Source organism: Camarhynchus parvulus, chromosome 6 (genome assembly GCF_901933205.1).
Source record: "Camarhynchus parvulus chromosome 6, STF_HiC, whole genome shotgun sequence".
Taxonomy (NCBI): Eukaryota; Metazoa; Chordata; class Aves; order Passeriformes; family Thraupidae; genus Camarhynchus; species Camarhynchus parvulus.
The window spans coordinates 15,174,023-15,201,501 of record NC_044576.1 but is presented as its reverse complement, the minus strand read 5'-3'; the positions used below and the strand labels follow the sequence as shown (position 1 = coordinate 15,201,501).

At 39.4% G+C, this 27,479-nt stretch overlaps 1 protein-coding gene across 2 annotated transcripts in view; it reads left to right on the top strand.

Annotated features, from left to right (window-relative positions):
- The window catches only part of ZSWIM8 (zinc finger SWIM-type containing 8), a 54,443-nt gene that overhangs the window by 12,105 nt on the left and 14,859 nt on the right, over positions 1–27,479 (top strand). For both annotated transcript variants that reach the window (XM_030951014.1, XM_030951013.1), the window contains exons 2-13: positions 7,250–7,403; positions 8,563–8,657; positions 13,246–13,418; positions 15,077–15,184; positions 17,978–18,059; positions 18,667–18,787; positions 19,135–19,336; positions 20,222–20,397; positions 22,818–23,826; positions 24,621–24,752; positions 25,263–25,442; positions 26,734–26,917. In XM_030951014.1, the coding sequence (XP_030806874.1) occupies positions 7,250–7,403; positions 8,563–8,657; positions 13,246–13,418; positions 15,077–15,184; positions 17,978–18,059; positions 18,667–18,787; positions 19,135–19,336; positions 20,222–20,397; positions 22,818–23,826; positions 24,621–24,752; positions 25,263–25,442; positions 26,734–26,917 (2,616 nt within the window). The remainder of the gene's footprint in view (positions 1–7,249; positions 7,404–8,562; positions 8,658–13,245; positions 13,419–15,076; positions 15,185–17,977; positions 18,060–18,666; positions 18,788–19,134; positions 19,337–20,221; positions 20,398–22,817; positions 23,827–24,620; positions 24,753–25,262; positions 25,443–26,733; positions 26,918–27,479) is intronic.

The window sequence follows — 27,479 nt, the reverse complement described above, 5'->3', positions numbered from 1 at the left end:
CTTAGTTCTCTCTATGAATATGTTTTTTGATTTTTAAAAAAGTGTGTACATGTGTGTGTGTATATAAATACTTTCATTCTTCCATGATGAGAATATCATCCTGCCATGCAAGTCTCTTGGATAAAACCAAATTTTTAGAGTTTTTCCTGTGGCTAGTTGCCTGAAATACTTGAGGGTTGCATTACAGAGTCCTGTCCTTGCTGCTTTTGCTAGATCATTTGTTTAGCTGTGCTTGCTTGCCATGAGTATGTGGATATTTTAAAAGTACAGAAACATTAAGAGAAAACAAAACCAAGGAGCCCTCAGGTCAGAATGATCCCTCTAGTCTGTGTTCTGAGCAAGGTTGATTACCAGCAAATCAGCAGTAGCATGTGTAGTGTCCTATCTCCATCACTTGATCCCTGTTCTTGTCTTGTCTAGCCCTCTTGATCTGTCACAGTGTGTGAAAAATTCACACAGATGAATTCCACCAAAGGCTGTTGTTCTCCATTTGTTGTTGCAGCTGGCTTTGTGAATGCTGAGGTGTTTTTGCAGGGAATTTGTTTGGAGTGCATAGTATCTGAGAAACAAGTAGCTGAAACTTTATTATGGCTTGGTACAGCAAGTATTTCAGTGTAGAGAAGTTGTTTATTTTCTTAAGATTGATGCTGCACAAATAGTTGGGGAATCAGGAGCCTCTGCCTTCACCTTATCTCCCTTAACCTGTGAAAGAAAAACTTCTATTTTTTAACTTTTTAGCAATATTGTGGTTTGCTTGGTTTTTCTTACAAAGGAACATTGTGGGTTTTTTCCCTTTGTACAAAATGGCATGGAATTATTAATCTGAAGCAGGGGAACTGAAAACAGCTAATTGAAGACAGCTGGGAGTCAGTATTTGAATATTGCCTTGTGTCTTGTGGTTTTCAGATGCTTCATTCTGCTTGTAGTCAAGCTAGACTAGGACTGGGTGCAGCTGCAGCTCCCTGTGTCCATTCAGCTGCCAGGTTCTGATGCAGGAGGGTCTTGGTTCAGCTTCAGGGTCCTTACCCCTCGGCTTGCCTGTTGGTTTTGTTCCCTTGTGTTGTATTTGGGACAAGAAAGTGGTACCTCTTCTTGGTGTCTGTTCAGTCCTTGTGTCTACTGGGCTGCTGAAGAACCCAGCATCTCCAGCTGAGCTGAAGCAGTCTGTGATGAGTGTGTTCTCTTTGAACACCACTGAGACCAGCTGGGGGATTTGAAGAGATCATGTGCAGCTGAGAGATTGGTGATCTTTTAAAGGGAAATTAATCCCTAGTTGTAAGTATCTGAATACTGGCCTGAAAGAGGCCATCTTGAATCAGGTTTTCTTCATTATCTACAGTGTTTCTTTGAATGGTCTACTCTCAGCATATGTGTAGCTGATCTGTCTTTTGCTATATGGTATAGCTTCAGAGCTGCTCCAGCAGTTCATCTGTGAGCATTTACAATGGAAGTTTCTTATGTTCAATTTAGTCGCAGTCTTCTATTCCAAATCCTCTCTCCCCTTACTTTGACCCATTTTGGTATGGGTGTTTAAAGGTAAGTAGTTAAATTGTTTTCAGTGCTTGTATGTTACCTCTCTTTCTTTCAAATGTTTAAATTTATGTTGGTTATTTCAGTTATGTTTTTATGTTAAGTATTTAGTTTTCTTCTGGAGCTTGGTGGTTGTGGTTCAGTACTTCCTGTGTTCCAAGTCTTACAGGCACAGAGTAGCTGAAAAATCTCTTCCACTTAGGTGGAGAACTTTTCCTTTATCTCTTTGAAAACACAGCTGTCTTGCTTGTGACTGGACCATGAACCTTAATTTAATTGTACTTAGTCTGATTTACTCCCAGGATTGTAATCCCAAGACTGTTCAAGGATGCTCTTAAAATTCCATCATCTCTATGTATTATGTACTAGTGCATTATAGATGGGCTGTGTTTTTTAATAATTTAATAATTAAATTTAATAATTTAAAAAATAAACATTTTTTAAATGTTGCCTGAGATTTGGGGAACTGTATAGTAAGTATTTACTACTCATCTCACAAGTCTGTGCTTGAAAGCCACAGAGCAGCAAGCAGACATATGTGAAGCAGAAATGTGTCTTGTGACCCTTACTGCTGATGTATGTAGGCTGCAAGGATGTCAGTTCAACCCTTCTGATATTCCCTTTTTGTTGACTTTGTAGGGCTGGAACTTAATGAGGCAAAAAATTAGTGTGATAGAAAACCAACTATGGTGGTGTGTCTGTGACCCATTTATCAGTTCTGCTCTTAATGAACACCTCTTTGCATAGTGAACTAAAATTCATGTGCCTTTTGGATGGTGCTTTGCATGAGAAATACCTTTAAAGGAAGAGAAAGTATCTTATTTTCAGACTTTTGCAAAATGCTTCTGGTACATACTATGTGGCTTATCTGCAATTCAGAGATTAATTTTGTCTATTTTTAATAGACTTGTTGCTTTTTATAGGATGTTGATTATATGGTGAAATGGAAGAAGAAAAAGAAATATAAATGGCCTGAATGCCTTGGATATAATTTATTTGCAATAACAAGTACATCTTTAATTAAAAGGCTTGTGTTTCATTTTGCAATGTTCACCTTGGGAAACTGTTTTAAAAATACATTCACAGCATTCACCCTCAAGTATTACAGAGTTAAAGACAAAGGTGATGTTTTCTGATATTTCTTGCCAGGTCTGAGCCCTGAAGGACTGTATTTCTCTGGCATCTACTTCTTAAAGACATCAACTCAGAATAAATTTCTAGAAAGAAAAAAAAAGAGCAAGAGAATAAACTAAAACCAACAGCAGAATTTTAGAAGGAAATGTACAGAAAACAGTAAGAAAACAAATCTTTTTAAAGAGTTGGTTTATGTATGTTATGATTAAATGCAATGCTTCCTCTGCTTGCCTGTTTGAGAATTCTCAGCACATTTTGGTTTTAAGTGATACCAGAGAGACAGTGTATCACTGACTTAAGCCAAGGGGCATTTTACTGACAGGCGGTTAAATTAAACAAGCAGAAATCCTGTATATGCATTCTACAGCAACAGTTTTATGTTTCTACATGGGAAATCCTGTAAAAAGCAATTATTTACTATTTTTAAAACGAGATTTGTAAAACAGATTTTGTAACAACCCCCCATACCTCCTTCTCCAGTCAAGACTGAACTCTGCATATTTCCTCTTAGTTTTGTTGTTCTTCTGACTAGCTTTTGCTATCACGGGCGATTCACTTAATTTTCTTCATCTTGTTCTGTGTATAGTTATATTACTTTGTTACTCTTTACTACATTTAGGAGTGAAGCCAGTGAGAAAGGTGAGGTGAAAGGTCAGATGGGGACCAGGGATTGCTGTAACATCAAAGCTGTAGACTCATCTCTTAAAAGAGAATGTAGCCTAAAATGTCATTTTTCCAAAGTCAGGGAAAGCCATGTGTCCTGTCTTTGTACTGTGTCTTATCTCTTGCTGTCCGTGTTGTTCACTTGCATTGTATTCATTCACTTGTATGTATAGTTTACTTTTAGAATGTGTATCAAATGAAAGTAACTCAATGGAAATAACCTGATAACAGATACATTCAGTGTTTAGCCCAGTTGTTTTTTCTTTGTTGTGTTTTAATAGCACTTTGATATTCTCATGGTCCCTGTTCTGCTGATTATTCCAGCTGTTTCTTTTCTGTTTTTTGGTTACTGTGCTGAAGGAATACTGCCACATCATTTTGAACATGATCTGTTTTTATGAGTAATTGTTGGCTGCACCTTATTACAGCCTACTCTCTCATAGGAAAGGTTAAGCAACTGCTACACATTCATCTCTGTGTGGGAAGTCCTGCTGGCACAGAAGTTGTTCTGCTGGTGAAATTGCAGGTTTGTGTGCACAGCTTGTGTTAGCTGTTTTGGGGTCAGGTGTTTTGTTGTTGTTGTTCCAGCAGGAATAATTACATCTATGCAAGGTTTCAGCTTTTAAAGAATGGCTGTAAAAATCAAACCTGTAATTCATGCAAAACAGTTGCAAAAAGGGCAGGATAGTCCTCATGAAAGCTGCATGTTGTGTGATGGTAAATATTGAGGTGTGATTTATTCAGAATGGTTCAGATATGCTTGATCTTGCATTTTAGTTAGGAGATATAGATTAGATCGCTTCTCAAAATCCCTTCCAGACCTGGGTTTTCTTAGTCATTTAGCCTGTGAGAATTGTTGTTTTAGGTTGCTTATGCTTTACTTGTGACTCTGTTCTTCCAAGATTTTAAATGTACTTTTTCTTCTAGTTGGGTCATGTCTGCTTCCAAGAGCAAGTAGTGATTCATGCTAATTTTGCTCCACAATTTAAAATTATCTTCTCCCTTGGATAGTTTTGTCTCAAGAATTTAACTTCACTGCTGTTTAATTTTTGTAATATTAAATTTGCAGCCTTCCTTCCTCCCTCCCTCCCTCCCTCATTTTTCCTTTATGAGCAGAAGCTGTGGTGCTTTCTCTTTTACTTTTTTAGCAGACTTCCTTTTTCTTCTTTGCTAAAAAATATTTATTCTAGAACCTGAGTGTACCTTTTGTCTTTTTTATTGATAATACCTCTTACAAGTGGGTATGAATCTACCTACAAGTAGATATGAATCCACCAACCCAAGATTTGTGTATCCAGAAATAAACTTCTTGAATAGATCTCTCTTTGTTTGGGACTCAGATGAGAGTATTTGAAGTCTAGTTTTAGCACCAAAGTAGGACTGTCCAGCTGACTTTACAGGAGTAAAAAGGGAAAAGACCCTCTAAGACTGCTCTGAGCCATATTGCAGGTAGAGTTGTCTCAACTTGGCTACATGGGTGACTACCTCCTTGAAACTTAGGGCAGTTTAATGTCTTCATTTTGGCATTTACATGTGTGCCAGGGTAGCTATTGTGAATTCACACACCCTTGGAGTATGATTGAAAAAATAGTAGAAATTTACTGAAAAGTAGAAAACAATTTGTCAATCTCTCTTTTTCCTTATTGAAAATTCTGAATGTTAGAACCACGCATGGTCTTATAAGTAAGATGGTTTTTCCCCTTCCAGGTTTTACTGCTTTCACCTTATTCCCAAGATGTTTCAGCTGTGTGTTCTCAGTTATGCCACATAATTGGCCACCTGTCTTCTGCTCATTACTACTAACACAGTACAGCTGATGAATCAGTAATGGGTTCAGTGCCAAGTCAGCCTTACCTTACCTTACTTTGTACAATTATTAAAGTCAAGCTGGCTGACTTGTGCTAGACTAGTACTGGAGTGGATGAGGTCTCATGTTGTATTTCTAATCTAGCCTTCATGCCCAGCACCAGATCTTTATAAAAAGGAATGGTAAAAAGGAATACCATCCAGGCTGAAGGCTGGCAGCTCTCAAAAGAATGTACAGGCGTTTCAGTCACTACTGAAGTTGTTTTTTAGCCTTTTACTTGTAGACGTTGTTTAGTTTACTCTTTTCTAGTATTGTGTAATAGAGTACCTCCATAGAAGAAAGACATTTTAAACCATGGAAAATACCTCTCCTTTCATTGCTCAGAGTAATTTCAAGTATGAAAGTGCCTCAATTTGTACTTTCTGCAGTATCTACTATTACTGTAACAGCAGGAATGATATTAGTTTGACTCTGTTGCACTAATTAGAAACAATACACTTTATAGGGACTAATTAAAAGCAGTATATTTTTTAGTGACTTGATGAAAGCTTTACACCTGTTTTGGTTGTCGAAAGTGTAAATCAAATTAGTTTTCTGCTAAAAGCTTATTTATCTGCTAGCTGTAGAGAAAGGGGCACATCTTTTTCCGATTTCACTCATTTTATAATCTGCTTCTCTCACATTTGTGAAGGGGATTATAGCACTGTAAAATAGAGACTGGATCTATAACATAGAATAAAAATCATTGGTGGTGGAGAACCAACCCCGATGGCAAAAGACTGACTCTGTCTGGGAGAAGGGAATAGTAACTAATGAATCTAATTTCACTGCAAAAAAATCTTAAATGTGGATGTTTGAAAGCTGTGGGGTTTTTCCATACTTATGTAATCCTTTTGCTTGTTGGGTCTGCTCAGTGCTGGGGGAAATGTTGGCTGCTTTGCTGTGTGCATGCACTTTCAAAGTCCTCTCCTCTCCTGTCTTTCCCAGCAGCTGGGACTGGAGGGTGTCTCTAGGCAGAGGGTGAGAAAGTGCTGATTGACATCAGGGCTTAAGTTTTCCTTGGATATGCTGTCTGGAGGCCGGTGTGGAGGGGAAGCTGAATGCCAAGTTCGTTTACATCCTGGCTTCCAGTGGTGTTTTAGTGGCTGGAGGGAGGCAAAGAGACATAACATCAAATATCTGAATTAATTAGGGGTTTGGCATCAGGGTTTGGAAGATGGGGGAACCAAGGTGCTGTAGTGATGGGTCAGGACGTGAGCTCAGTACAGCAGGGATGTATGTACCTGCAGATATGACAAGTCTGGCATTTTGTATAAAGTGTAATCTGGGTCAGAGCAAAGCAGAAACACGAGGGTTCTACAGTCTGATGATAAGAAATCTTCATCTGCAGTTAAAAACATAAAAAGTGGAGTTAGTTTGGCAGAAAGGTGATGGTTAAATATATTCATATAAAGCTCTTACTGCCTTAAGATCCTCATGAGCTTTGTGTAGTCAGCACTGCGCTGACACGTGAAATCCCAGTTGCTTCTCTAAGAAACTTGAAGTATAAAGGCAGATATCATATGAAAGGTGGTGGTGAAGGAAATAAACCAACAAATACTAATTGAAATTAAAACCTTGTAAATAGGTGAATACTCAGTGTTGTCAAAAAAAGTTAACACTATGGTTCCTGGATAACCATTCCATTGCTGCTTGTGCATATATGTTGGACTAATTCTTTGTGTAGACTACTGGAATTCATGGGATGTCACTGCCACATTGTGACAGAAATGTGTGGGAAAATACTTGGTTGCATTAAGTCTTTCTAAACAATGTCAGTTTTGGCAGGAGACAAACTGCTAGGCTGATGCAGCTCTTTTGGCCAAGGACTGTTTTTTTGGGATTTGTGCACTGAGTGGTTGAAAACAATCATAGAGTTGAGAGACAACTCTTCAAAACTCTTCAAAAGATTTCTGTGCTACTTTACTATCTGTCAAAAATGGTCTTTAATGAGAGATAAAAGAGAAGGTGGAAGAAGTGAGATAAAAAAGAAGCTGGAAGAGCTTTGACATCTTTAGCCTCTCACAAGTTTTGTTCTCTGAATGGCGAATTGTGTTTTGTTTCTTGTCTTTCTAGATGGGCTGGTGATCCCATTGGTGGAACTCTCTGCAAAACAGGTTGCATTTCACATTCCATTTGAGGTGGTGGAGAAAGTTTATCCTCCAGTGCCCGAACAACTGCAGCTTCGAATCGCCTTCTGGAGTTTCCCAGAAAATGAGGAGGATATCAGGTAATAAATACTATTTCTTTTTCACTGATGCTTAAGAAAAGATTTTGTTCACTTGAGGAGAATCATTGTCCTTTTGATGTCCTGTATATTTGGTGCTTCTGTGGCTCTCATGTGCCTTTTGTAATACATGGATAGATTACTGTGGGATATGCTGTGATACGGGGTTTTATTCTGGGGTGAGCTGCCTTGCATATGTGCCAGGAAAGCCATGTAGATGTCTAGGTTCTGTGTGAAGGATAACAAAATAAATGCATCCTTTAATTTGGCTAACAGTAGGCTAGGCTAGCTTGTGGAGTTTTGTCCTTATGTCAGTCTTACAAAATCATCTTTCCAATTTGAACCTGTTGCTGGAGTCAGAGCTTTAACTGGTTTCAGAAATTGTCAGAGAGGGCTTGCTTAGTGTGCTGTGCAATCCTTTTGTTTGTGTAAATAGGAGAACCAGAATTTGCTGAACACATCAGTGATCAGAATTGATATAGTCAGATGACTATATTTCTTATGTTTCCACATTAACTATGTGACTACATAGTCAAAGATTTTCTGCTTTTAGATCTATTTCTAAGCTTTGCTGAATCTTTTATATTACAGGAGGTCTACCCATGTAACTGTGCATTCAGAATTTTGTTGCAAAGTAGTGGTACTACACTCTTTTAGAAAGAATCTTGCTGAAAGTTCTTGGATATGTTTGTCTAAGGTTCAGGTATCAGTTGGGGGAGGTAGTGTCAGGAGTACTGATGTAAGATCACCTGCTTGGGAGCAGAGTGAACCAGCTGGTTGTACATGCTCATTATTCTGATGAACACAGATATAAAGAAACCTCACAAGAGCATGCAGATAATTAGTCTAGAAGGAGTTTTTACTGTGGCATGCTAACATTAGACCTTGAACGATACTATACTATATGAAGGCTTAATTTTAGACTATGAATGAATTTGTATTTCAGAGCCTTAGGTGGACATCCCTAAAACTGCTGGTGGCTATTCACAAACCCAGTTAGGAAGAGACTAGTGATTTTTGTGGTGGAATTGTAATGTTGAAATGGCAAGACTTTGTATTCAAGATAGCAAGGGTTTTTCAAAAGCCATGTCAGCCAAGAGGATAATACTGGGAAGTTTCTCAAAAGCAGATGATCCTGACACGTTGTGTTTGTGTCTCGCAGGTTGTACTCGTGCTTGGCGAATGGCAGTGCAGATGAGTTCCAGCGAGGGGAGCAGCTCTTCCGGGTCAGGGCTGTCAAAGACCCTCTCCAGATAGGTAAGGACAGTGCAGCTCCACGTCTCCAGATACTTCAGAGTCCCAAAATCATATCTGCAATGGGACAGCAGTGCTGTGACCGTGTCTCAAAACAAGCTTGTCTGGCATCTTAGCTGAAACTCCCTGCCAAATGTATTCTTTGTAATGTGTTGAGCTAAATGCTATGTTTTATTTTGGCCTCAACCAGCTCAGCTGTGAAACGGACTGAAAGGTCAGAAATGTTCTGATCCTTAATGTGTCTTAGCATTTTCCAAAAAACTGTATAGGATACCTTTTTCTCCATAATGCTTAAATTCTTCATTGCTAAAGAGAACTTGACTTTCTAGCTGTCTGATCAAATGACCAATGCCTAAAGTACCTGTATGGCACAGAGGAAGTTTGCTAGGTTTATTCTTGTAACAAAAGAGTTTTATTAATTGTACAGTTATTCATGTAGTATTTTGGCAGATGGAAATCCTTCTTGTTGGACAGTAGCTTTTACAGCTTCTCCTACTGTCTTGTTCTTTTCGTGTATTTTGGCTATAGAAGCTAATTTTATCTATACAAAGAATTGGATTCTGTTTTTTTCATTAAATCCTTTGAAGCAAAGAAGAATATTGAGATAGCTTTTTCAGTGGCAGCTGTTTGACCAGAAGGCATTATGTGAAAGGAAGGTACTGCTAGTATGTCAAGGTGGGCTGTGTCCATCCCATGCAGATTTTTTTCCTGCAAGTGTGAGCTTCAGAATCAGAATATTATTCAGCATGTGGGAAGTGAGCCTGTTCTAATAAGAAAAATGATAATATAAAAAACTGTATAATGTTAAGAAGAAAATTTAGGAAATTTGTTGTATTTTGATGTGATGAGGGATAGAAGCTTCTGTGGGCCTGTTTAGTTATTAGAACCAGGAATACTTAACTCTGAGTGATGAGGGAAATGAATAAATTTAGGTAAAGAGCCCTCAGAAAGTGAATGAAAGGGAGGTGTGCTATAAAAGTTTGGGGAGACCAAAAAGAGAAAGAGACGGCCTTTGAGATAGGCAAACTGCATGAACTGTTACCTGAATACAGGGTAAAGCTTCTGAAAGGGTATTACCTAGGCCAGTGTCTACTGTAATAGCAATAGGAGGAATTCTTGGAATGGAAGTGAAGAGATTCCTTGTACTTAAGTCAGATTGAGTTAAAATTACCTTGCATAGTGTCAGTGGGACCAGATAGTAACTTTGGAATGTCAGCATTGAATTTGAAAAATTTGCTAAATAGGATTAAACTGACTTTTGAGGTCATTAATAATCTTCCAATGTCATGACTGAAATGCTGAGAGAGGCCTCTGAGGAGCCTGCTAAACTTCAGGAAGCCAAATGTTTGAGGCAGAGAAAATGAGTTAAAAAGCAGCTTGCTGAAATTCAGCGATTCCTGGGACTTTGACAGTAGAAAAGAGCAAAATATTTGATAGACAGTAAAAGACTGTGGTCAGCACTTGTTTCAGTAATACATTAAAAAGATGAGGAGGTGTAAAGCAATGTACATGAACAAAGGCTGGGAATATTAATGCAAAACCTGTGTTTGGGGGAGCAGAAGAGTAGGGAAAAAGAGGAGGTGGTGAGTGATACAGGGGAAAAACTTCTCAAGTACAGATAGAGGCATCTGTGATTCTTGACAAAGGAGTATGTGTGTGGAAGGGAAGGAAGAAACTTTGTTTAAATAGTGAGGTTGCCTTGTCCTTAGGAGAAAAACTGTATCTAATCGTGGTTTTTTTTCCCCTCCATTGATAGCAGCCCAGAAGCTGGGCAGCAGAGGTGGGGGTGAATGTATTTTCCGTTGTCCACTGCAAATGGTTTTAGGTTGTGTAGTTGCAGTATTGAGTTTCATACACTGACAAATGGGAGAAGATACACAGGAAATGAAGCAGCCCTTGAGGGGGGAGTTGATTTGGAGGGGGATTGAGCAGTGCATTGTGATACTGTGTTCAGTAGGAAAAATCTTGACTTGTGCTTTGTGTAGTTCTTGTCTCATTTCCATTTGTAGTCTAAGATTTATTTTTTAACCATAAATAATCTTAGTCATTTTGTCTACATGCATATTCAGATCTGTGATTTCTGAACAGTAGCACCTCTTCACTACATTTCAAACCCCCAATTTTTTACAGCTTTCTGCTGTATATACACATGGAATTGGCTTTTGTAGACCTTCTCCCTCCATTCTCTTTGTAGCAGTCATATACCCACATTGTTGCACTGAAGACACTATTGCTGTTCTTAAACAGGTGCGTTGTAGATTTCAGGGACTTTTTTATCATAGTCTTAGTTTCTTTTTAACAGCTGAGGAAGGCAGCAGCAGGTTCAGTTTGGATTCTAACTTGGCTTCTCCTTCAATAGTGTCTCCACTTTTTAGAGGTTCTCATGTCTTGGTTTAAAACAAACAACTGTCCAAAAATGCCTTCCATGTAAAAACTTTTGTTCAGCTCTTGTTTTCCCTTTTTTTTTTTCCCAAAAGTTCCTAAATTCTAAGCAGAGATGTGTGTTTTCTATTACTGTTGTAGAGGCATCAGAACTGCTCCTACATCACAACAGTGATGAAGAAAGCCATGTTGCAATGACTTGATGTGGAACATGGGGGCATGATTTAGTGGTGAATGTGGCAGTGCCAGGTTAATGCTTAGGTTGATGATCCTATGGGTCTTTTCCAACCTCAAAGATTCTGTGATTCTTTTCATTTTTCCTGGTAAAAGAAACCATTAATTATAATCCAGATTGCTTTCCTCATATACTTTCCTGTGCCATCCCACAAACAATTAAGTACAGCAAGATTGGTGTTGCAAAAGAATATACAGGGCAGTACTGCTTGAATTAGCATTGTAAGTGTCAGACATGTTTGTCAAGCTACAGATTGATTTGAAGCTTGTGATATGTCATGTTAAACTCCTTAAATTTTGTCTTGTTTTGTAAGTGTTCTTCCCTTGTTGTGTTATCATTTAACTGTGTTTGTATACAAAAAGGAATGTCATGGAAGGGGCTTGGAGCTGGAATCCAGTCTTCTCTAACACCTTTTGTATATTTCTTTTGTTGCAGTGTAACAGAATTGCTACAATTCCGACTCATGAAATTCCTAATTTGCTTATGTGAAAGTCAGAGCTTTACTCTGAGTTGCTTTTAGTATAACAGAAGGACTAGCTGAACTGTTTGGGTTGTATTAACCAAATGTGGAACATAAATTAGAACTGTATCTGGTAATAAGCAGTGCAGTAATTTTGTGTGAATGCCTTCCCTTGTTTTGATTCTGTTCCAATTGCTAAAATGGCTGAAGAATTTGTGTGGCATTATGTGTACTAATCAAAATAATCACTCCCATCAGGGAGAGGATTTGAATTGTGGTGAACAGGACAAATAGAAAGGTTAAGCAAGGTAAGAGCAAATTTGTATTGGTGTGGGGATTATATTTTGAGGAGGAGAATGATGCACATTATTTTAAATGGAATAAATTTAGCAGGTCATGTGCACTCCTGAACACCATTGTTTTTATTATCTCATGATATCATAATAAAAACTTAGTGTGGATTTATAATCTACTTCCTTGTCCTCATGATGGAAAAGCTGTTATCTATCCCAAGCCATATTTTTCCACTTAAGGTAGACTGTTGGACTGAAGTTTGGTTATGACTTTGATGCCCCGCTGCTTTCTGTGCTTTGTGAAAACTGAATTCCAGATTAGCAGAAAGGATCTGAGGCTGATACTCATTGCTGTAGAGGATTACTAACTGCTGATGGGCACCTTCAAGACAGGTAGAAGATCATGCTCCTGCTGGCCGTTTCCTTATCATACGTATCCCTCTGGATGAGCAACATCTCCAGAGGAGGCTGCATTATGAGTACAACTCATAAGCACTGTTCATGAGTTTACATGAAGCTAAGCCTTCTTAAAGTCCTTTGTCATAATTTATTTGTTTATGGTCACTGATTAATGGGGCTAGATTCAAGTGTTATTTCTAAAATTTCTCCTTTACGTTGTTTTAGTCTAAGCAAGAGGTTTTGGTTTTTTCTCTGAGGTCATGATTTGTAAGAAAGGGATATTAACAAAATTGCAAGGAGGTGCATAATCGATGACAAATGGGTAGTTTCTGAAGCCGCAAAGTGAAAGTGTCCAGGTTAAGTGCTGCCTTCTTTGGTTGACTGTGAAATTGTGAAAATTGATTGACTTGAAAATAATTCCAAACAAGTCACTTGGCCCGTTCTGCACTGCTGCCAGAGTTAGCACAGAAGTTATGCCTAAAATGTGTATGTATAGTCTAGCTTTGACCCTGTAAACAAAACCTGACTGTTTTCAGGGATGACTTTGTCCACTTCCACTTTTCTCTATTAAATAATAAGAGAAATTAATTAATGTACTGGTATGTTGGGGTCTCTTACAATGCATTATGCTTCTCTGCTAATGTTTAGGCATAGTTGGTGAGGACAAAAGAAACACCGGAGGCTATAGATGCATGTCCATCCTTACATGGATGATGTTGCCAGACATATTGTTTCAGTGTTTAAATAGCATTCACCTGTATTTCTGGTGAACCTTTTCCCCAAACACTTGAAGAGTAACTTTGCACTTGTGAATTTCCACAGGTTTCCATCTGAGTGCCACCGTGGTGCCCCCGCAGATGGTGCCCCCCAAGGGCGCGTACAATGTGGCGGTGATGTTTGACCGGTGCCGGATCACGTCGTGCAGCTGCACCTGCGGCGCCGGGGCCAAGTGGTGCGCTCACGTCGTGGCGCTCTGCCTCTTCCGCATCCACAATGTAGGCATCCAGCACAGCTCCTCCTCCCTTCTCCTCAGGACAGTTCTGTGCACTACACACTCTTTAGGGAAGTCGCTCTTGACACTCCTTTTGGTTGCAGATTGTGCAAATGTCTGCTTGCAGTTGCGGTCTGCAGGCTGAATTGTGTGAGGCCCCTAAAATGCAGACTGTCTTTGGTAATGTGCAGATTTCTAAGGGTAGATACCGAGTGCATTTTGGCCCCTTCCTATTTCTCATTTAAATGCTAAAATCGCTCATTGTTTCTTCATCTCTGAAAAGAGTGGAAGGTCACGAATAGTTTCTTTTATGAAAAGTCTTTGTAAGTACAGGATTTGAAAGCCCACTCTTTATGTTGCTTGATCAGAGTGCAGAAGGAAAGTAATTTTGATCACCGTTGGCCTTTATGTTCACCAGTTCATTTTAACACTTAACTGTTATTTGACTTGAAGATTTCAAGCAGTCAGGTTTATGTTTTTATTTTACTGCTTTAATCTGTGTGGCCTTCCATAGAGCAAAATGTAGGCATTTTATATCCTAACCAACTTCAGTTGAAAATGCGTAGAATCAACATGAAATACAACTAGTTGAGAGTTTGGTCTTGCATAAATTGAATTTGGGAAACTGAGAAGCACAAAGGATTAAGTTTTGATTATGGTAAGCACAGAAGATTTTACAGCTAACATGCTTATGATCAACTCTAGATTCTTTAATAAGTTCTAATAACTTGCTGAAGCTTGTTAGTATTTCACAATGGACAAGTGTAATTGGCTTGAATTTATACTCTTGTGAAATAATCAGAATATTGGTATACTTTCTGTGTTTAGGACTGGACAGCTGGCAAAAAACAGGTTCTGCTTTGAATTTTTAGTTTGAGTTTTAAAAGGTGGATATGGAGAATGAGGCTAAAAAACAAATTGTCATTTATATTATTTACACTCAAAGTTTGGACCCTGTGTAAAATAAAAATCATTCTTTTGCCTCCTATCCTTTCTTCACCTGAAAAGTGACAGTGAAAGTATTTTTAGGTTTGTAGAAACTGACTTCTGACACTAGCAAGTTACAAGGGAAGGTATATTGCTCTGTGTAGACAAGACAATATCAGAAGTGTCTTTATTATCAAACTGCTCTTGACTGTGTATGGGTTAAATTTTAAGTGGGACATTTTTGTTATGTGGAGTGAAAAAGGTTAAGAAGCTAGTGGTGAGGTTTTTTTATAATCTAATTTGTTCTAAGATATGGAAAGAGATTTTTAGACTGAATTAAGAAAACTCTAAAGAGATAAATGAGATGGTGGTGATTCTGTGAAACAGTCCCCCACAGAGCTGGTTCGTTTGCCAGAAGCTTAAGGGATAATGTCCTATTTTAGAGGTTTGTTTGTGAAGTCTCTGCCAGTATTTCTGCAATTGCTAGCAACAACAGATCTTAAGCACAGCTGTTACAGCACTTTCCTTGAAAAAAACACTTAAAACCAGTTTTTATAAAGCCTAGACAGCTTATTTGCATCTTATCTGCAAGGCACTACATAATTCAGAGAAAAAATAATTGGCCATCAAGACCAAGCATGGTATGCATCAGCATAGCAAGTGTTTGTGACACTTCATCAGTTTGGTGGACACAGCTTCATTAATGGTAGTTTGTGTGTCCTTTTCTTTCTTCAGGCATCTGCAGTGTGCTTACGAGCACCTGTTTCTGAGTCTTTGTCTCGGCTACAAAGAGACCAGTTGCAAAAATTTGCTCAGTACCTAATCAGTGAACTTCCACAACAGGTAAGTGGGGACCATCATCTGATTGACAACTTGTTAAATGCAGTTATCTTTATTCTGGGTCAATTTATGTGATGTCTTTTGTTGCAAAATAACCAGTTATGCTATTCAGTTGTGTGCTGCTGGGAAGGCATTCAGTTCTTGCTCTTTTCAGTTTTGCTATTCTATTATTCGACAATTGTCTGTTGCCAAGTGAAAGATTAGAAGTGTCTGAAAAGGAGAAAGAAGAGTAGTGGCTATTCATATCAGCATGAATATATGCTAAGCTTGTGAAAGATCAAGCACAGTAAATCAGTTAATGACTGTTGAAAACTTAGGTCAACCCAGATCAGTTTGTTTCTTTTTTTGTGTGTTTGGTTAGCTAAGTGGAGAGAACTATCCAGATAAAGTACTGTATGTGCCTTAAGTGGGCACTTTCTAATGCACCTAACTGGTAACCTTTTGACTTCCCCCAGTGTGGCTTCTTGGTGATTCATAAGAATCATTCAGTATAATAGGCATGACATTTTTTTAGTCAAAGGCTAAGTCTGCTCTCTCATTCCTTAAATATCTGTGTTGTTCAGGGTCAGGTCATTTCTATCATCTGCCTAAAATGTTTGCACAAAATAGACAAGAATACCCAAGTGATTGTGAAATGGCTGCTTTAAAATTACAAGAGCTTGGCAACTTTATGCTGGTTCAGCTAAAGGAGATTGAGAAAAACTGACCTGCATGGGTATCTGTCACATTTCAGCAGTGCATTTGTAACACACTCCTTTTAAGTAGGAGTTAGATTACTGGAAGCATGTGCCTAAAATTCATCTTATGGTGTTTTTGCTTAGGACACTATGATATTCTATTGCTAAAATCTCCTATAAATTTCCTACGGAAATACTGATCTTCTTATGAGAGGAAATAGAGGAATTGTGTAATATGAAAGTGATAAAAAAATACTGCTTTTTTGTTGCTGAGAGATGAGTGCCAGTAGTGTGTGCTTCTTGCTGCATTATGTAACAGGCAAAGCTTTTTTTCTCTTCTCAGACTAAGCTTTATGGTAGAGTCTGGTGCTTAATAGGAGAGGGCTGAGAAAGGCTAGTAGTAGTTGTGGTTGTTTCCTGAATGGCATGTGAGTTGGCATGTTTGCTTTCAGAAATTCTGTGTCTGTCTGCTCCTTTCTGCAGGGTTTATTTCTCCTTTGGTCACGTGTACCTGCTGTGCATCAGGGACATCTGGATTAATTAATTATTACGATTTTGCCAGATAATCTGATGAATGCTGCCCAACAGAAAAATTTGGGGTTTATTGGGAGATATGTCCTAACCTATGTGTGTAATTCCTTTAAAAAGGCAATTCCTTTAAAAAGGCCAAATTCTTTCAACAGTCTTATTCCTGGTCTTCAAGATTTCTGGGTGGAGATAGATACTCTGTTTCCTTGGGACCCCATATTTTGACTACATGATGTAGAATTAGAATGGGCTGTACACATGATTTTATTTTATCCTTATTTCCAGTTGTGAATGACGTGATACAGTATTATAATGCTGAATTACTTTCATGTGTAAGAGAATGATGGTTTACAGGAATGCAGCTAGATGCTTTTCAGAATCTCTGTAGAAGGTGTTTTCTGTATCTAGGAAAATCATGGAAAAGCAGCTGGAATTCATTACCTAGTTCTTCGCCCAAGAGCTGTTTCCCCTTATGAAACCAGTATTCCTATGCCAATTAAGCATGAATATTTTAGCAAAAAAGACTAAAGGAGAGTAACTGCAGGTCCCTGGTACTTCAGCCTTAAGGCGTGACACTGCTGAGACTTGTGAATTTTCTTAAAATATGTAGTAGTGGGAAAACAGTACAAAATAGCCTAATGCTGAATTTGTTTAGGTGATTGAAATGCAAAATATCCTTATGAAGCAATTTTTTCTTCCATCTGTTTGAGATGTATCTGTAGTATTTGGAAAGATAGGTGTACTGAATGTGCCTTTCTTTACAATAAGAGTGATCTTTTACCTCAGCTGTTGTATGGAGAGAACTGGGGGATATCAGACACTCTGTTGCAAGTCATTTTAATCCTAATTATGTGGATTAACAATTTGCATGGTCTGTGCATACATAGTAAAGGCTAAATGGATCTACACTTTCAGACTTAGCGTGGGGGAAAAAAACTCTTTCTACTGTGCATTTTTCTTTCAAAAATAGCATTTTAAGGGTATATCTGCGTAGGATTTTACAATCGGTGTGAACCTTCTCTACTTATGCTTTGAGTTGGTCCAGAAGTTATGATTGGTTTAGTGCTGAAATTGCATTAATGTACTACTGAATCCCTTTCTTAACGGGATGGTAAATAAGCTAAAGTCGACCCCAAAAATTATGTGTACATGTATTTTATAGTTTGCTCCCTGCTCCTGTTTGCTTGGGTTTTAGACAAATGATTTAGGAACAAGAAGTAAAGATCTTTCAAAGTACAGGAAAATGGTGACCTTGACAGCAGTGGCTTCCCTAACTCTCAAAATTAGTTGCAGTATCTACTTTCTGTAGGCTCCTATTCCACAAGAAATGAGAGATGAGTTAATAAATTGTGATGCTATTGCTAACTTCTTAGTGTGTGACTGCAGAAAGTGAGCCTTTCATGGGCTGTGAGAGAGGTGTCACAGCTCGTGGCTGTTGTGTGATCTTTAGCACCCTCTGTCGTCCTTTCTGAAAACGTAGCTCTCTATTCCATACTCTTGAAATTGCCAGAATGCTTCAGTCATGATCTTTGGCTAGGTGTAGCAGGATAAGAAATACTGTGTATATTCAAAGTTTGCTTCATGTTTTCAGATTCTTCCAACAGCTCAGCGCTTGCTGGACGAGTTGTTATCTTCTCAGTCTACTGCCATCAACACAGTGTGTGGAGCCCCAGGTAATTTTAATACTTCTCATTTCAGGAGTCTGTATCACAGATAGGAAGAGAATTATTCCATTGCTTCAGGTTTCTGAACTGATTTGTTAGCCAGTGGCTTGGATTACAGATGGAAATAAAGGAAAAGGGATGAGTATTGGCACCTACATGTATATATGGCACAACAAGAGGCACCTCAGAGAGCTTGCAGAGCAAGGGAGCATCAGGCAATGCACTTTCTAACAAAAGTGGGTTTTTTAAAATTTGTATTAAGTCTAGACTCCTGGGAATGTTGATTGGAGGGGACAAGTTCCTGTTTAAAACTGGACTGTTTACAACACTAGACTGGGTTAGTTGAGATTTGGGGTAGCTTACATAAGTGTTGGTTACCAGAGATGTTAGAGCATTCCTATTTTAGTGCTGAATTACCCTTCTGGTCAAGAAGAATCTGCTAATTGAATGTCGTTAATGTTGAAGGTAATGTTACGGTAACATTTAAAGATAATTCTGAATAGGGTGTTCAGCAATGGGTGAAATACCTTGGGTAGCACTGCCTGTGTACTCTGTGATTGGGCACATAAAGTATCTTCAAAGCTTGCAGACTGTAAATGTGTTTTTCATTTGTAAGATCCCACTGCTGGACCTTCTGCATCAGATCAAAGCACCTGGTACTTAGATGAATCTACTCTGAGTGACAACATAAAGAAAACCCTTCATAAATTCTGTGGACCTACTCCTGTTGTTTTCAGGTAAGCTGTTTCCTATTGAAGGGGAAAATGGGATGTTCATGTGATCTGTAAATTCATTCACCATATAGTCTGTATGCTTTGGACTGAAGGATGCTCAGTTTCATGGTCACTCTTCTGGACTGTATCTTTGTGTAGCTTTTGCAGTGTTATTTCAGTAGAGCAGACTGTATTTGTACAATATTTTGCTTGTGTGGTGTTCTTTAGCTCTTTATGCATTCTGTCTTTTAGGTTACTCGTGTCTGTGCCATTGAAGGGCAAATATATTTCTGGATGTAGATTATACTCAGGATTTTGTATGACTGTGCTTGATTTAATTTTTTCTCCTTATTCTTCTGCTTTATATACAGTGATGTGAATTCAATGTATCTGTCTTCCACTGAGCCACCAGCTGCTGCTGAGTGGGCTTGTCTGCTGCGTCCCCTGCGAGGGAGAGAACCTGAAGGAATCTGGAACTTGCTTTCCATTGTGCGGGAGATGTTTAAGAGGCGGGATAGCAATGCAGCTCCTTTGCTGGAGATTCTGACTGACCAGTGTCTCAACTATGAGCAGGTATCTCTTTGCTTGGAGTGTGGGGATGTTTTGGGGAACCAGGCAGAGACAGTAACGGGTGCTTTGTGTCTGTACAACCCATGACTGAATACAATTATTTTAATAGCCTATGTGCGTTGTAGGCAGGTGCTTCTCCACACTGAAAGGATGTTACAGTTTGCTCTTGTTCTGATTTAGTGATGTCCTGGTAACACTGTATTCCCCAAATGCCTCAGTTCTTCTGCCATGAATATGTAGAGTCTGAGTTCATTTGTTCACCATATTTGATTTGATTTCTTCCCAATCAAGGTGATTTATTTTACAGTTGTTCTGTTTGGTTTTGTTTAAACAAAGCACATCATGTATGAGCTGTCATGTTGATAAAAACTAAATAATATATGTTGTGTGATAGAATCTCAGATTCTTTTGTTATCTTCACAGAAGATATCTTTTGGTGGATTGAAGCAGTACTTCTTTTTTTATTTTGTTAAAATAATATCAGAAAAAGCTATTTCTTTCGATAGTTCAGGACTTTGACCTCAGTCTGTAATATAAATTATGGTGTAAGTATCCTTATTGCTCCATCCCATACCTCGACTTTAAGCAAGGGAAAGGAAATGCTCCATTTTTCACGTTTGTTACTTTTCCTCTCCAAGTGTGAAGACCTCTAGAAAGTGAATGTCCTGTGAGTGTTTTGTTCTTTGTGCATGTGCCTTCTAACCAGAGAAATTTTGAGGCCCTTAGTTCTCACAAGCCAGTACTGCTTTAGTGGCCATAATTATTTTGGAGTCAAATGAAAACCTGGTATTAACTACAGATCCCGTTTCCTTGGGATTATGAGATAAATGAGAGCAGGGGATGAGATGGTGGCCACAGCACAGCTTTACTGAACCTTTTCTTCTGCAGATAACTGGCTGGTGGTACAGCGTGCGAACGTCTGCGTCGCACAGCAGTGCCAGTGGGCACACGGGACGCAGCAATGGCCAGTCAGAGGTAGCTGCTCATGCTTGTGCAAGCATGTGTGATGAGATGGTGGTTCTTTGGAGGCTGGCTGTCCTCGACCCAACTATTAGTCCACAGAGGTGAGCTCCAGAATCAGTTCCTGTCTCTCTTTAATTTCTGTGATACTCAAGCACACTAAACAGTTTCATCCTGTAGATTTCTTGTGTTTGTATCATTACCTCAATACCTGTTCAACCATTAGTCCTTCTGGACTATGTGCTATGTAACATTCAAAGCACTGTATTTATTTTAATTGCTATTGCTGCTTACTTTTACCAATATCAAGTAGTGTGACTAATTTGTTTTCTGAGAGCCCTTTCTTACATATGGGTGTAATTCTGCATTTTAGTGTCCCAGTGGAGAACATTTCTTTGAATGATAGCACCAGCTACCAAGTAATTTTAAAGGTTTCTATATTTAACCATTCAGCAGTTTAATGGAATTCTGTTTAGCCCAGTCATTCACTATTGTATATTTCGAGATGAAGCAGTTCTTACTTTCTGTGCTCTCAGGGAGTTGTTCTCTGCAGTGTATTGGTAAACAGTGTCACCAGTGTATGATTTTCAGTCAGTGTTTTCAATTGTCTGAGAAAAAATTGTGTGGCTTCTGCAGATTTCTAAACCATATTGTGCTCTGGTAAGTCACTGCCATCTTTATTTAGCACCATCTTTATTTAGCACCAGTTGAATAGCAGAGGAGGTACTCAGAGCTCCTGTTGAGATACTGTGGTTGACATCATAATAGTTTGTTTTGTACATCTTGTCCTACAGAGTGTGGTGTATAAAATGTATTGGATTAGTTTAATGTGCTATAAATTCTCAGAAGTTTCTCAGAGCAAATGAAAACAGGATGGTAATTTCAGAACAATTACACATTAACAGAATTAGCTTTCTCTGAATTGTGTAACATTAATAAAATGCCCTATGAAAGGCATATCAGGGACATTAAAATGGATGCAGTTTCTGTCTTGTACAGTTTACAACATGAAGTAGCTAAGTATAGGAGTTGAAGACAAAAACTGTAGGAAACTGGGAATGAGGCTTAAAATAAACACAAACATCAATCAAATCACACAGAAAAAGCATGAAGTCTTTAAATAACGTATGAAGTATAAAGTATTAATAACATATGAAGCATAAAGTATTTTAATAATGTATGAAGTTGTGCTGTCTATAGTCACATTTGAGTTATTTGATGCAGTTCAGATTTGCTTAGATCTCCTACTCGAGCTAATGAATAATTGAAATGCTCCTGCTTGATTACCTATTCTCTTGATGTTTGAATAGTCTCCAAGGACCCTCTTCTTGTGCTTCCCAGTCCTTACAGGGAATCACAAGGAGACTTCACAGATTCTCATCCTTTTGTTACCCTTCCCGAGTAGTTCCTGCTCCTTTTTTCTTCTGAAAATCATGTTCTTAACCAGTATGTTTCCTGGTTAATTAATTTCTTGAGTGGACAAATATAAGTAGTCCATCCATTCATTTAGTCCCTTTTGCCCCAATACCCTTTGCACCTAAATTGGGTCACCTCAATTTTTATTTTTATTTTTTCAACTTTTATTAGGAAATCTGATGGGATTTAAGTGTTGGGATTATACATCAGAAATGCGTGGCAGAAACAGAATGGCAGTTGATTGAGACACCTGGTGACATTTCTAGAAATGTCTTTTTCTCTTGAATTAGATCACCATTTAGACTATTTTGCTCAAGTGCATAGGCCCTATGTGAGATTTGGAGCTGGAAAATGCAGAACTGTTTTGTTCTTCCCGTACTAATATGGGGGCATGGGACTAGCTGTGTAACATCAGTCTGTGTAGTCCTGCCAGCTTGCTGCTTCTTCAGAGTTACTTGAACATCAATTATTGCTGTCCCTATGGTTTGCAACAGTTTGTTCTCCTGAGGACAGCCTGCTAAAGCTTAAATTAAGTTGTTGGCTTCTATATAGGCACATTAGGGTAAAGAAGTAAATGCCTGGGAGGGAGATTAGGTGGTCCTGTCTGTCATTGTGCTTCCCAGGGTAGGCTATTTAGGTTGTACTTGTGAATATCTTAACTGGAGTTATTCACAGGGCTGTTTCACAGCTGCTGCAAGCTGTTTTATGAGTGTTTCCAAGGGCAGTTCCCCATGGAACTGAGACTCTGAGACTCATCTCGTTCATCTGAGGTTGCTGAGACTCAAATCACTAACGCCTTATTTAGGGCAGATAAGCAAACAGGGCAGACAGTGTTTTATTTTAAACCTCCCAGTTTGTATTGTGCTTTCATGTTGGTGATGTTCGTGTTTTGTTTCTGGATCGTGAACCTGTCTACAACTCAGTTGTTAATATATCTGTTTGCTTTTTTCAGCCTGTCTTCTTATTACTGCTGCCTGTATTTAGCATTAACTTAAATCAGCAGACGATGTTTCCAGGCAAAGGAAGGAAGTGTTCTGTGGGTTAAGGAGTAGTTTGTTGTAGGTGCTCTTTGTGTCTGCTTCCTAACCTGTCCCCTTTCTTCTCTTAGGCGCAGGGATCTTTGCTCACAGCTCAGACAGTGGCAGCTGAAAGTCATAGATAACGTTAAGAGGGGTCAGCACAAGAAATCACTGGAGAAGCTCTTCCAAGGTTTCAAGCCAGCTGTAGAAGCCTGTTACTTCAATTGGGAGGAAGCTTATCCCATTCCTGGGATTACATATAGCAGCACTGACAAGAAGAACTCGTTCTGCTGGGTAAAGGCCATCCAACAGAGGAGCTGCCGGTTGCAGTGTGCAGAAAGTGCCTGTGAGGCTGGCAGGACGCACGGCCAGGAGCCCGGGGGCCCGTGTGTGCAGCCCGGGGACAGGCTGCGGCCCTCTCCCCAGGAGCCAGCCGTCCGTCCAAAGGAGCTCACGGGGAAGCGCAAAGTCATCTCTGAAACGCCGCAGAGGGTTCTGAGGCGGCTCTCTGCAGAAGGGGATAAAGCTGTCTATAAGACTGCAGTGAGCAAAGCAAAGTTGCCAGTGAGCAAAGGCTTGACCAGTAAACATAGCGGGAAACGCCGTATGAGCAGCGAGGACAGCTCTCTGGAGCCAGACTTGGCAGAGATGAGCCTGGATGACAGCAGCTTGGCACTGGGGGCAGAAGCCAGCAATACCTTCAGTTTTACTGAAAGTCCACTGAGCAGGAGCTACAGGGATGCCTTTGAAGAGGATGGTGGAGTGTACTTCTCTGAGGGACCTGAGCCTACTCTCAGGAGCAGTTCCATGGTCAAGAAAGCCCCCAAGGATCCTGTGGGGGAGATGGGTAGTGGTGATGATGACTTGCCTTCTGCAGATGAGAACTCTGGTGGTGTGAGTCTGAAGCCAGAAGAAGTGGGAGAGAATGGTGCAGCAGGGGGAGGGGATGATGGAGAAGAGGAAGATGATTACCAGGTATACTATCTGAATCCACAAGAGGTAGCCAAGGAAGATGATGACAAAGCTGAAGGGGGAATTGAAGAGGAGCAGGATATATTTGCTGGTATAAAGCCTCTGGAACAGGAGAACCGGATGGAGGTGAGTTGAATCTAGTTCAGAATGCTGTTTTGCCATTTTATATGTTTTATAAATCATGGTCTCACCACCCTCATAGCTGTCACACTTAACCTAGGATGTTGTTAAATCAAGTGCTTAATTACAATGTTGTGATAACCAACTGTGTCATAAGGTATCTACACGCTTAATGCAGTGGTAGGATATGTCTGCTTCCCAGTAGCTTGATTCCCTGTTTCTGTGCTAACTGCAAGTGTGTCCCAGTTTTAGTTAGTCCCGTCTCACACTCCAGGATTTACAAATGTAGACAAAACAGTGTGTGCTTTTCACCTAGTCTCACCCTTGGAAAAGGCAAAAATTATCTGAAATTAAAAATGAGAGTGAGACATGCTCAGAAAGAAAAATTTAAATCCAACCATTTAAGCAGAAGTTCTTTGGAACAGAGAAGCAGTCTAAATAAACTGTGTCTTATTCCTGTAATAACCACAAAATGTGCTGAGAGGTTGCACCTATATAACCAAGCAGCCAAATGGCAATGCATGGAGACAGTGGTAGTTTGAAGTTTAGTGTTTTTTGAGCTATTCTCTGATCTCATAACACTTGGAAAGAGGATGGAATTAGATCATATAAGAAAAGGCTTTTTAGGGGAGTGCTTCAGGAAGTGGTGGTGAAGGACTAGGCAAGGAGGACTCTGAGAATACCTGCTGCTGAAGTTAGTTGAGAATTGTGCTTGCAGTCTTTGTGACAGGTGGTTTGAGCAGGCTAACTCTAGGCCGGGGTGGTGTGCTTTGAACATGACCATCTGTTCCTTCTTGCAGGTCCTGTTTGCCTGTGCAGAGGCCCTGTATGCTCACGGATACAGTAGTGAGGCGTGCCGCTTGACTGTAGAGCTTGCCAGGGACCTACTGGCCAACCCTCCAGATCTCAAAGTGGAGCAGCCACCAACTAAGGTAGAGAGATGGTAGCAACCATCGGTAGTCTTGCTGTTAATACAGCTCTGTGCAGGTGACCCTGTTTCTTGTGATTCTCTCCAAAACTTAGTCTCCTATTTCATAGTGTACATCACTGGAAATGTTAGTAGTTTTGCTGTTTCAGGATAAGAGGGTCGGACATAAGCATAAACTTCTGGAAACTCAGTTGTAGTGACACTAAGTAGTGTTTGTTGTATAGAAGGCTTCCCTTGGAAGGGACAGGTGTGTGACATCTGCCTGCACAGCATCAGTCCAATAGGTAACATGTGTCTTGTCCACAGGCCAGCTCTTTCACTGTGTTGGGGTGACATAGGGGAAGCAATGATGGTCAATGGTAACCACTGAAATTGGAGATTTCTCAGCAGAAGGAACAAAATCTAAATGTATTTTATTCTTTCCTCTGTCCATAATTACTGCAAAGGATAAGAGGACAAGAAAGTCATTTAGGATGTTTAGGAAAATGTCTGTGACAAATTCCTCCTCAAACAGGGCAAAAAAAACAAGGTGTCAACCAGCAAGCAGACATGGATGGCAACCAACACCTTGTCTAAAGCTGCTTTCTTGCTGACTGTCTTGAGTGAGCGGCTGGAGTACCACAACCTGGCTTTCCGAATAGGAATGTTTGCTCTGGAGCTGCAGAGACCACCTGCCTCAACCAAGGCCCTGGAGGTAATGAAATATCTCAAAAAGGCAGTATCCATAAACGTTGTTCTCTTGGAATGTGTTTGCCCACATCATTTAAATTTCAGTGCCTGAAGTTTGATTGTGCTTTTATGTTTTTTTAAAATGGATTGCAATAGAACTAAATAAATTGAGTGCACATCCCATTAAGACATGTTGATCTCCTAAAAAATTTACTAGCAATATCACTTGAGTTGTTGTTACCTTCACTGATAGGAAGCTCAGACCTCATGTGTCAACAGGTCTTTCACATGAAGCTATACGTCTGAAAATATTTAAATGAGTACAAAAACTTTTTGCATGTATTATTTGGATAAGAACAGCCTAGTTCTTATCTTAAATATGTTTTCATTTTGCTTCGCTAATGTGGGGAAAACAAAGTCATTTGTAAATACCCATATTTGTCCATATTTGCATCAGTCAAATGGTTTGAAAGTTATTCCTTAGGGTGAATTGGTGCAATTGTTATGTGTCTGAAAATTGTTGCTTTTGCTGATACCTCATTCACTGGCAAGCAAGCGTATGTACTGTACAAACATATTATTTTGGACACTCCTTGCTTACTGTGAGGATTCCTGTTTTGAAAAAAGTGTCCAGTGAAGACCATGTCTGTGTGATGTACAGCTACCTTGCTTTTCACTGCAGGGTTGTTCCATCCCTTAGAGTGTGTGTTGTTGCTAGTTATCCACCAACTACAATTATTACACTAATTATCTGTACTTCTTATGGTCTGATTAGAAGATTGTGAATTTGGCAGTCACTTGCTACCTAAAAGAAAACTATTGCTTTCACATGTTAAGAATGGAAGGAATACAGGCACAGAGCAGTGAAATGTATTCATCCTGAGGACATGTGTGCTGCAGCTGTGCCCATTCTTCTGCTAATCAGTCTCTGGTGTCTCAAATGGGTCTATCACTTAACATAGCATCCTTTCTTCCTACAATTACAAGTAACCACCTTTTCCACTGCCTATCCAGTCAGATACTTCTGCTGATGTGCTTGGGAGAGCTGATGCATTTCTTCTGTATGCAGCTGAAAAGTCATCATTTGAGTAAAAAAATTTTGTGTATAAATATGAAGCAAGACTCTTGTTAGATTTGAAAACCTTTTTTCATTGTGGAGAGAATGGTAATGGTGGCTAGGCTGGTAAGCACTGCTGTCATTTAATAAACTAATAAAAACTATTGCTGTGCTTTATGTATAGGGGAGAACGGTGTGCTCCCCACAGGGGACTGTGCTGTTGACAGCTTTTTTTCTGTTTCCTTGTGGATACTACCAGGTGAAGCTGGCTTATCAGGAATCTGAGATTGCAGCCCTCTTGAAGAAGATTCCCTTGGGCACCAATGAGATGAACACTATTCGAGGAAGAGCCGAAGAACTGCGAGAAGGGACCTTGTGTGATTACCGTCCTGTCCTGCCTCTGATGTTGGCAAGCTTTATATTTGATGTCCTGTGCACTCCAGGTACTGACAGCATTGGCCCCAGTGTGTGCAGGGCATATTCTGAGATGCCAGGTCTTGAGGGATTTTCAGAGAGAAACTGTCTTCTGTATCAGAACAACCAAAGTTTAATTCTTAATGCACTGTTGCTTGCACTTGCCTCTACATTGTTTTAAAGATATTTTGTTCCCCAGTGGAACAGTTTCTCCTTCTACCTACATTTGAAAACAACTGCACACTTAAGGCATTTCAGCACTCTATGTATGTTTGTAAAATAGTTAAAAATTACTGACTTTGCTGCTTTTACTCTGGTTATATTTTGAGGAATCTAATACAAATCTAGAATATAATAAGAACACAGCAACCTGGGATTAGAAGACTGACTTGGCAATATACTGGTTTGGAGCCTTCTGAGCTTAGAGAGAGAAATGGGAAGAAAACCTTGTAAGGTGCTGTGATCTTGAAGCTGGTATGAGGCTAAGAATAGGACCACAGGAAGCTATGAAAATTCAGAAAGCTCTCAGAAATGTCTTTTGCTTTGAAGCCTTAGCTTTGAAAGATGAGCACTAATTCTATTGTCTTCTTT